Raw genomic sequence first — 11,523 nt, 5'->3', positions numbered from 1 at the left:
GAGTGAGAAGAGCTCATACGGGCAAATCTTCCTATGGCGTCACATTCCCTGACGTCAGTGTGGCTGGGAGCGTTGGAGTCTGTACCACGTATACAATTCCTCTTCTTTAATAACCACGAGTGAAATGCTTTTATACACAGGGGTTTTCAAAGCAACCCCGAGGCTTTGCTACGGCCATTTGGGACGCACTGTTAATGTCATCACATTTCCGCGGGTATTCGTGTGTTTTCGTTGATCTTCGACATTCCCAAGGGAGAAAGTTGGTGTAATTTTCGGATTAACTTGGATATGTTAACTTGTCGGGGGGGCCTCAAAAGAAGATTTCAAGTAGTACCTATGTTCGTAGATTGCAACCAGATAGCGACTTCTGTTGTTGTAAGCCTTCGAGGGGGAAGGGGGATAGTGGGAGTAGGGTGGGTACTTCTTAAAAATTCTTCGTTGACGGGCTAATGGCTACAACCACCGCCTTTCCTCGCTGGGACTGTCTTCGCAGGCTAACAATTTCAGTAGCGATTTTGGCCAATGTCGTTCGGAGTCAGGAATTGTTTCGTTTGTCTACGACTTAGGTGCTTTCCCATCGCTCCCCTCACGCCTCACACTGTGAAATTCGATCTGCACTGATGCTCTATTCGAACCATTCTTACTCGCTAAAAAGAAATAAAGAGGACGAGGGGTGGGGGGGGGGGGGGGGGCAGGAATCGAGAGGTGAACAACATTAGACAGAAGAAGGGAAAGAAAAAAAAAGAATGTAGCGGGGACTACCCAGGAAGTGGAAGGAACCTTTCCTTCCATGATCCAAGCACTACTGTTACCTCTTTTAGCCTGCCAAGCAAGCGTTTCCTTGGAGTTTTCTGCACTGAAAAGCTGATTTCCGTATTTTGGATGCGCGCGAAATGGGGCGAGAAAAAAAAAGGAGAGCGAGGAGATATGGAGGAAACTTCCTCTCCTCTCTCCTCCCCCCTTTTCGTTTTTTTCGCTCTCGTCCCAATTTCCGCGCGGTCAAACAGCGAAAACGCGCAAACGGAAGCGCTCGCTACACAGGCTATACCTCTTTCCGCTCTTCGAGTCTAATATGGAAGACGAATTTTTCTCTCACAAAAGACGTTTACAAGTTTCAAAAAAGACACTAAGATTTCCCCCGGCTTTTTTTACTTCTTCCTATCAAAAGAGTGAATTGATTACATTGTAATGTTAACTTTACGTTCAGGAACTCGCTATAAAAATTGTTATAAAATAGTAAAATACCCCCTCCCCAATCCCTCCTCGTTAACTTTATTATGTTGCATAATTTTACCGTTACTTTGCGCACGTGAACTAAGGTAAAAGGTACGACTGTTCTCAGTCCGGCCCCAAAGACATGAAAATTACAGTTATGTTTTACAACGATAGCGTGTGCGTTTTCCAGATACAAATGTAGTCCGTCATTTAATAATGATGGCACTGGTGGTGGTGATGGTGATGCTGTTGATGATGATGATGATGATGATGATGATGATGATGATGATGATGATGATGATGATGATGATGATGATGATGGCAATGATGATGATGATGATGATGATGATGATGATGATGATCGTAATGGTGATGGTGAGTAGTTTTTGGATGAAAACGTAAATTGGAAGTCGGAAATATCTCACGTCGCAAATAAAATTGCGAAATCAATTGGCATAATAAATTCTAGCTTCTACCTTCCTAAAACTTCTCTACTTATATTTTACTACTCCTTAATTTATCGTTATTTTTATTATTGCAACATAGTTTGGGCTTCGACGTACGAAACTAATCCCCGCCGTCTCGTTATTCTGCAAAAGCACATTATCAGGTTTATAAATAAATCACATTTCTATGCTTATACAGTTCCCATTTTTAAGGAACTTGGTATACTAAAATTTAATGATATTCATTTGCTTCAACTGGGCCAATTCATGTATTCTTACAAAAATTCATTCTTGCCGCCAAGCTTTTATAATAACTTCTCCCAAAACAATGAGTTCCAGTACTAAAAATTCCCATGCCTACTGCCTACCCTATTGTCGAACAAACATTAAAAAAGTTTTCAGTTTTTTCCAAGGACCCAAGTTTTCTGACTCTCCTGACAACGAAGTCATTACCTCTACATCCATTTCTTCTTTAAAGAAAATACTTAAAAGTAAACTAATGAGTAGTTATGAATAATGAACTGCCTCTTCACCATCTTTTGTTTCATTTGTTGTAATCAACTCTTAGTTCGTAGTTTGAGGGGGCCTAATCTCTTATAAGCTCTCTATAGTTTTTTTAGGTCCCCTTGACACTTAACTTTTCTTGTCATTTTATATTGCATATTTATTTCATTTGTGTGGCAAAATAAAGCATGTTTTTTTTATGTATGTATGATGATGATGATGATGTTGATGATGATGATGATGATGATGATGATGATGATAATGATGATGATGATGATGATGATGATGATGATGATGATGATGATGATGATGATGATGATGATGATGATTTATAGAGCGCCTAATCGACTTACAGGTGGCGCTTTACAATGAAAATGAATTCAAAAGATGAAACACAAAGCTGACGCCTCGGCCCACAAAATATCAAATCCTCCCTTGCGCGAAAATTGTACGGCACCATATGTTCAAGGTCAGCTCGTAAAAACAAATGGTAAACGCCCTACCGCAAACACGACGTTGACTCATTCCATCCACTCATGGACCTTGTGAAACAGTACTCATTGAAATGCGCTGAATCGAGGCAGTGTTTCCTTAGAGCGGGCTCTAGTAACAGTCCCACTGCACCAGCCAATAAAACGCCAGCACTGGGTCCTGCAGAGAGAAAAGCGCGCGAAAATGCTTTGCCATTGGCATCGTCGCTACCACTCGCTGCTGCCACCAGAAACGTGTTCAGGTATAGACTTCCCGCCAAAAGTCCAACTAAGAAACAAAAATATAGTACAATCCAAACACTTTGAAGAAAACGATACCACGAAGAAAGAGTTAAGAAAATAAATGAACAAAACAGTATCGACGATAAGATCCAAGTTCTCGAGATAATTCGCCTGTATTCGCAGTTAAAGAAGGCTAGAAAAGTTATATAAGATCTCCCGATGCATTCGCCAATCATAAACACGCATGCGTAGTACACGTAGTGGTCCCTGGGGTCGAAAGGCGAGTTGGGAAACGCGAGAGTTGTGACAACTCCGTTAAGAGTTAAAAATTCAGCGAAATAACCAACGACCAATGCCAGAAAAAGGTGAAGATTTTGCGTGATTAACGCTCGTTTGTCGTTCCACGATGATGGATTTCCTTCCCCGGGATCAGTTTCGGGAAGAAGGAAAGAGTAGACCATGTTTTTGTGCGTCGTCACTTCTTGTTCTGGTTGATAATCTCTCTTTTCCATGATGGCGTAACAAGCTATCATGACAAGAGGCACCCAGGAGATGATGAGAATGGTTGTTTGTGGAGGCACACAAATCATGGTCGTCATTGCTGAAAATAAATAAGTGAAATTTAGTTTCATATCGAGAGACCAGGGACTTGTTAACTTGATTTTTTTCTCCTGGACTACCCCTTAACATCTCTTTGTCATGGACAGTGTAATCGGGTCCCGACGATAGAAGAAGTCATACAAGACCATATAGCCTATAGTCCATAGCCTGTGAACACGTGTAACGCGAGTTAAAGAGGAAGTATCACGCGAATTTAATGTCATTTCAAAACTCCAAAATGTTTGCCTGTCAGCAAAAAGAATGTCTAGTTTCACGATTTTGAATTGTCGCCCCAGTGCATTTAAACTGTTGATTAGTGCCTCTGGCCAGGGACAGAGTAGGTTGGAATGGATTGAAACTTGAAAAATGTTAAGTTAATGTTTTTCAAGTTCTCGCATTCCTGTTTCCAAAATGCGCTAGAACAGGTCACGCGAATTGACAAGAATTGAGTTGATTTCTTTCTTCTCGTTGTTCTAGAATTATTTTGTAGGTAAGCGAAGGTCTTATTTCACCATTTTTAACAAAAGAGGTAAAAATCCCATGACACTTCCCCATTCAGGACTGCGCCTCCTAATATAAAGGTACTTTGCGAGGTTCATGACTATGTGGGAAGAGCAGATCTTAGTATGAGCTTTTGGAATCCAAAAAGAAAATTGGGAGCACCAGCACATTTTCAGAGATAATTTTAATTTTAACTTTAATTTTAAAAGTAACAATAATTCTAAAAAGAAACAATAAATGATTATCCTCTAGTCGCGGATACTTCCAGTTTCAGTGACCTGTCGACGTCTTTGGGTCCGTAGGTTGAAGGACAATGTCACCCCAGGCGCATGCGCGCGTGAGGTGACATGACGTACCGGTAAGATACGTCATGTTATGTGACATTTAGCCACCTGTGCGAGGTCACTGAGGCGAGCATTATGCACCTGCCAAACTCAGTATGTTTGGTTCTTAAATATTTACTCAATTCAATTCAATTTTATTCACACTTATTCGAAATACAAGATATTTTTATGGTAAGAAAATAAAACTGCAAAGCATTATATTTAAGTGGTTTTACCTTCTAGGGAAGAAGTGCGTAGTGGCCAAAGAAGAAAGGCTTTCGTGTTGGCCACTACCTCTGTACAGTTACAAAAATGGGGGAAGTAGAATTTATGCAAATACTATAGCGAGAAGTTATATCATTACGTGTTTTATCACACGGAAAGACGCTTTGTTCAATAGGATACAGCGTTCAAACGCAAATGGACGTTCTCCGTACGTAGACTCAACAGTTTGAAGTTAAAGCACAATCTCGTCGATCGGCGATGTTACTTGAATAGCTCGCGAACCGTGATACTTTAGCCAATATCAACTTAAGTATTAAATAAACAATTCCGCGATTTTCAAAAGCATTTTCTTTTCTTTGTGGTTTCCTACCTCACGGCAGATTTCAGTGAAAGCAGTTAAGGTGCAGGCGCCGCGAGGTTTTCAAACAGGATCGGTCGTCGGCCATGATTCGCCTATCGTTCGTAGGCAGTGGTATAGGAAACTCGATAGAAAATGAGATCACAAAATAACTAATATCTACCCGAAATATTGACATTCACGAAGATAAATGAGATCTGTGAATTTCCTCGGATCATGGGTGAATTATGGCCGGCGTATCTCACTGTATATTCGAAATCTGCTGTAACGATTACTATAATTATTTCAGTCCGCCATTGTCTTGAATAATTCCAAAACTATAAATTTTTTTTATTTATGCGAAACCTATCTCACTCAATTCGCCGAATTGGGCTTATTTTCGATAATAATCCAGCATTTTCTTTTTACATGATCGATCCAGAAACAACAAGGGAGTGCTATTATTAAAATGATAGTAAAATCTTGACGTTTTTCGAATGAGATTAGATTTGGACAAACATTTAAGAATAAAAATTAGCGTTGAGAATTTTGCACAACGTTTCGATGTCGCCATGACATTAATTTCAAGTGTCATTTCTATTTTCTAATTGTAAACACCACATTTGTAATATCTTAACTTAAATTACAAAGCACATTTGCATTTAAACGAGCTCTTTGCTCATAAGTGATATGTGGATAAATAAAGCTACTTACTTACTTACTTACTTACTTAATGTATGCGGTGAGAGTTGTGAGGTGATTGGCATCTACATTTGTCTAAACAAATAGTTTTGCGCGGATGGAATCCGATTGCGTTCTTAAGAAATGCAACGGAAAACTGGATTGTTTGATTTATGAAATGTTTTTCATAAGGAAGAAGAAACCTAACCTGAACACACAATCGGATTCCATCCCCGCACCACACACCTCTCACCACATACATTATTAGGCTGGTGAACTTTATTTTTGTCGCTTGAAAATGGTGTCATGGCGACATCGAAACGTTGTGAAAAATTCTTATCGCTAAGTTTTGATAACGTTTTTGCAGTGAAAACTGAACCACAAACGAAAATGTGCAAACGGACCTATTGATAAATCACTGAATTGTATTTTTAAGCTGCGTGTTAGTCCATGTTCTTAATACCTCCAACTTTTGTATTTTGCGCTTATCCAATGTAACAGTAAGAGTAGAAATTTTGTATAAATGAAATATTGTCCACAAAAAATGTCAAAAAATGTCATTGATTATAAATAAATAAAGATTAAGTTTTGCTACATGTAGGCCTGAAAAAGTGCTCGATGCTTTAAAGCAGAGCTTAATATTGTATCCGGAGAAATCTAAGAGGATACACAAATTCGCTGTAACTCTGAGTTTCATGCCCTAAGGCGATCATCAGACAGCCTTTATTGCGATGAAAATCTACGTTCAGTGATTATACATAGAGAATTAAAGGAAGCGCTCCAATGCAACATGGCCTGAATTTAAATCAAAATAGCCGTAGACCCCTAAAATTACAAGGTAACTATTAGCATCTCAGTACCGTCGTCTCCAAGATTTCCGATTTTTTGATGATGTTTGTGTCGTGGTAAATTTAAATTTACGCAAATTTATTTACAAATTTCCAAAACGCAGTTCACCCCTTGTTTTTGTCAATGCCAATTTTTGTCCAAATGCTGAGTCTGTGGGTGACTAGTCCTGAGGGATTACTCCATTCAAATGAACCCCAGTGGGTAGAACTTCACTGGTGTACATATCATCTTGTTACATTAGCAAGATGGATCGGTAACTTTTGAATCGATGGATTATTTAAATAGGAGTTGAACCTTTTAGATAAAACTGAGCTATTCGGCAGCACTTTCCTCTGTATTACACTGATCATTTGATTATCATGTCTTTTGCGCAAGGTGGTACCAATGCCAAATTATTTGGTTGAAATCTTGAAGTGTGACAATCCAAGTACAGGTTATGCAACAGTAGTTAGCTATGGTACTGTTCATTTGTCGACATTATGCGAAATGAAATTAGGATTTTTCTCGAGCGTTTCGACATAACTGTCACTAATTGAAGAGCCCATTCTGTTATATGAACCTATCCTTGAATTCTCAATTTCCCTTTTCATCTTACCTGTGTAGTACAGCGGTCCCACAATGAACCCAATTCCAGTCCCAGCGGCGTAAGAGCTCATGGCAGAATCCGTGTAAAGTGCCGACAGCGAGACGAAGGTCACTTCACCGATTGCAACACCGGTCGACACGACCACAACCCCGATGATGCGAGCGAGGACATGCTCAACCAAAGCGTACATCAACACGCCGACGATGTTCAACAAAACAGCAGGGGTCAAGAGAATATACGGCGGTAGCTTGAGAACACAGTATGGCAAGATGGATGTGGTTAGAAAGAAAGGAAGCGAGGCGGCAATCAAAAGCACCGGTGTGGGGACTAAGGTTTCTTCCAAGATGTCCTGACAGGCGGAAATTCCTATGGAAAAGAAGACCTGAAGAATGAAGCCAAACGCACCAAAGACAAATATATCAACAGATCTTTCGACTTCTGGCGAAGGCAATGTTTGGTTGTTCTCGCCTTCGTGACCAATCTCGTCCAATGGCGAATTCGGCAAGGTTGTTCCGTTATCATGAAGTTCATCCATGTTCGAAACGAATTCTTGTTAAAGGTTCATTGACGTAACCGGCAACTTTTGGTTATCTGTTGGATCAAAAGAACGCGATAATTTTCACCATGTTCGTAACAGCTGTCCAGTACGACGACCTGAAATGTTTTTCCTGTTTAGCGAATATCAGTCCAACCGGAATATTTATGTTGTCCTTATTTTCGCAACAATGCTGTTGTTGACTTAATAAGTGCTCACTCAAAACGTTGAACCCGCCAATTTTCAACAATCAAATTATTTCGTAATGCTTGAGTTGGCAATCCTCTCTTGCGTGTTAAAATCACTAGTTGGCCCTGACTGTTTGGCGTTGTTTGGTTATTTGTTTAAGTGGACACGCTGTAACAAACCTGAATTTCACTCGGATGAATAAATGAAAGTTAATGAATGAACTACGTAAAATCTCCATCCAACAGTTGCGATCAATCTTTTCCTAGTTAAGAAGGCCTTTTACTGAAGTTTTATTACCTTTTCTACAAACTCCGTCTTTAAACTTTCATCAACACAGTTGGCAACATGGCAGAGGTACTGTAGGCCTTTTTGGTCTTGAGCTAGCAACGACGGCGAGCGAGAATTGTTTAAAATTCTTGGCGGAAACAGATGTTTGTGAGAAGATGAAATTATGGCCATTTGCGAGATGGTGTAAGCCTCATATATGAAAGCGAGGCCAAGTACAAAGCTCTTTATATGAAAATTAGTTTTGTTTGCTTATGAATGAAAACTAATTTTCATAATAAAAACTATGCACTTGGCCTCGCTTTCATAATGAGGTTCAACTGAAGCCACTCGGAAATGGCCTATTGCTATCGATAAAAAAGTCTTCACCTATATTGTTTTAGAATCTTGAAAGATTATAACTTACTTGTTTTGGTGTTGGGAATTAAAGAGTATACGACAATTTTATTATTGGTATTCGGGATATAGAAAAATACTTTGACCTTTTGTTTTCTGTTAAGATCTCCTCTAACAATATAGATCAATCAGTTCCCTGCTAGGAGAAAACAGTTTTATTTAAGTTCGTAGTTTACTTACTGTTAGTTGTGCTTTGGCTGTTTATAGGTATGATCTACGTGTACTTTCTCTTATCATGAATTCGGTGTGAACACTTGAACAGACGCTTTACATTACCGCGGCAACTCGCCTTTTTGAAAAAATATGTTTAAATTGGCTTCCGTTTATAAACATTTAGTTTATGCAATATTTGCCTTAAGGTTCATTCTTGTAGAAAAATGGTCAAAAGGTCAAAGTATTTTTCAATGTTTTCCGAATACCAATAATAAAATTGTGGTATACTCTTTAATTTACTGGAAAAAAAACCTAAGTGTTTGTATTTTCAAATAACTGCAAGGCTGATTTGACTGCGCTTTGACTGTTTATAGCTATGATCTACGTGTACTTTCTCTTAACATGAATTCGGTGTGAACACTTGAACGGGTGCTTAATATATTACCGCGGCAACTCGCCTTTTTCAAAAAGTATGTTTAAATTGACTTCCGTTTATAAACATTTAGTTTATGATCTACTTGTACTTTCTCTAATCATGAATTCGGTGTGAACATTTGAACAGTTGCTTTTTATTACCACGGCAACTCGCCTTTTTCAATTAAATTGGCTTCCGTTTATAAACATTTTGTTTATGCAATATTTCCCTTAAAGTTCATTCTTCTACAAGAATTTCCTGGAAATAACCAAAGTCTTCGTATTTTCAAATAACTGCGAGGCTCATCTGACTGTGCAGAAACTTAACACGACACAGTTTTCTACGCAGTCGGATCAGCCTTGCAGTTGTTTGAGGTACTTCAGTATATTTTTGGCTGATTGGATTTTTCACAGACCCTGCGTATACCTGCAGCATTTTTGTTTGCGGTTCCTTGCATTTTATTCTTCGTATTTTAGATCATTTTTTGTTTATTTCCAAAAGTTTTAAAACGAGCTTCTGATAGATGGACGTTTGTTTTAAAAGTGCTACTGCGACGAAAATCTAACTTTTTTTAACGAAGTTTTTGGGCTTCAAGGTAATATTCAGACCCTAATTTGCAAGAAAAAAAATATAACTCAGACCAACATGACAAAAGAATACCCTTAAAAGGTTACCCGAAAGTACGTCTGAATGCGTCCGCCATTACTCAAACAGCAACTACTTGAGCCGAGAAATTTTGAACAGCAGCTTCCCTCTCGTGACATCATCTTATCATCTTGGCGGCAACGAAAAGCGAGATAAAGCAGTCGAAATGCTCAAGTTCTTACCCTACTTCTACCAAATATGGGTCTGATTTCATTTCTAACGCGAGTGGTAGTTTTGAAGACAATGGGGATGATTCTCAGTCAGGTGATGGGATAAGATGACGTCACATTCTGCTCGACCCAACTCTCCGTGTGGTTCGCGGACATTTTTGAATTGAGTAATGGTGGTAAACCAAATGCGGCAATAACGCTCAAAATAATCGCACTTCCCTTTGGATAACAAGTTAAAATTTGGCATGGGTAGTACTTTCCTAATACTTTCGAATGCTGAAGACAAAGGGAAAGGAAAAGTTTCGATCGCAGTAACACTTTAAACTGAATATGAAATGAAAAATAATTTACGCCTATTAATAGGCCTTTCAAAGAGAAGAAGAATAGTGCTTTTTTTTTTTTTAATCTTCTCTCGTTCCCAACGTATTCAGGTTAGTTTTTGTTCAAAATCTGATGATGTCACAAATCGTCTAAGTACAAAGACAAATCACAAAATCAAGAATGTCTCGGGAAATATCGGACTGATGCTGCAATGGGTAAGAAACAAAATGACACTAATTTTGACGTTGCCATGGCATTATTCTTTGCCCCAGTCCCTTTCTGCTATGACAGCAACTATCTCCAGTCCATTTTCGACCTGAGGTACATTTCTGGAATATAGAGAATAGAGAATTTAACAGTTTTGTTAGGATCGCTATAACCATCAATTGATTTTCCAGTTAATCCTGGTTTTTACTAGCGACGCAAGCACTAGCACAAGCAAAAGAATGCTTATTTCACCGTGAAAACGGCCTCGACGAAAGCATAAGCACAAGCGCAAGCACAAGCACAAAGATCAAAATTTTTCCTTTTCTTGTGCTTGTACTTGCGTCGCGTTCGTTTTCACTTGTCATAAAGCTCTTATGCTTGTTCTTGTGTTAACTGAGAAATCCACATTCTAACACTTTTCTCGTTAGATCAGCACAATCCTCTATAAGACACTCCTAATGTTAGCCTTTATTCTAATATGTAAAAGAAATGTGATGTTATGTTTTAAATATTCTCCCACAGTCAACAGGGTTAAAATTGGAGAATAGTTTTTCTCATTATAGTTTGGATTCTTCTAGAATTAAAATTGTCTCCCTATGATAAATTTGCCTTTGAGAAATAATGTGACCTGTTCACCTTCGCCGAAACGGTTATCTGCTGTAGGGAAAAAAACCCAATGTTTAGATGGTGTAAATTCTTTTACAACTCCTTTTTAATTTTAAGCTCAAGCTGGATATTCGCTCTTTCATCTTTCATAAAACTTACTATCGAAATTATGGGTTAAAAATGAATTAAGACGCTACTTCGAGCTCTAAAAAATGATTATTTTTACCTCAAACTTACCTTTAGCATTTTGTTTATTTGGGAAACATTAAACCGTAAAGAATCGTTCGGCAAGCGGGTTTTTTTTTTTTTTTTTTTTTTTTTTTTTTTTTTTGTCATCTCTTCAACATATAGTCTCCGGGGTGTACTCCTCGGAATTTAGGTCAGGGTGTGCGCGGCCTGGTCCTGCAAACCCTCACACAAATTTCAAAATCACAATTGAAATCCGATCTGGAATATTGTCAACACCTTACTATGAGCCTCTGGCTCGGGAGATTGCACAAGCATTCGCCGTGTTATCGACATTAAATAGGTTACTTTACCTTACCTTACTTTACCTTACCTTACCTTACCTTACCTTACCTTACCTTACCTTACCTTACCTTACCTTACCTTACCTTACCT

General features: G+C 38.7%; 1 protein-coding gene across 2 annotated transcripts; it reads right to left on the bottom strand.

Moving 5' to 3' along the window:
* Nucleotides 1-1,348: 1,348 nt before the first annotated feature.
* LOC146471211 (uncharacterized) lies at nucleotides 1,349-8,513 on the bottom strand. 2 transcript variants are annotated; one of them, XR_014866850.1, is made up of 3 exons: nucleotides 6,990-8,513; nucleotides 1,758-3,479; nucleotides 1,349-1,723 (listed from the first exon to the last, which is right to left on the bottom strand). XR_014866850.1 is itself a non-coding variant. In XM_085121065.1 (3 exons), exons 2-3 carry the CDS (start codon nucleotides 7,513-7,515, stop codon nucleotides 2,665-2,667), a joined length of 1,341 nt encoding a protein of 446 aa, XP_084977191.1. In that variant the 5' UTR covers nucleotides 7,516-7,571; nucleotides 8,002-8,513; the 3' UTR covers nucleotides 1,349-2,664. The 2 variants fall into 2 exon arrangements, 1 of the variants encoding a protein (XP_084977191.1); XM_085121065.1 differs by having other exon boundaries at nucleotides 1,349-3,479; nucleotides 6,990-7,571; nucleotides 8,002-8,513.
* Nucleotides 8,514-11,523: the final 3,010 nt, after the last annotated feature.

The sequence above is a fragment of the Pavona decussata genome, unplaced genomic scaffold, assembly GCF_977016875.1.
Source record: "Pavona decussata unplaced genomic scaffold, jaPavDecu1.1 SCAFFOLD_105, whole genome shotgun sequence".
NCBI lineage: Eukaryota > Metazoa > Cnidaria > Anthozoa > Scleractinia > Agariciidae > Pavona > Pavona decussata.
This window is presented reverse-complemented; position numbering and strand designations above follow the sequence as displayed.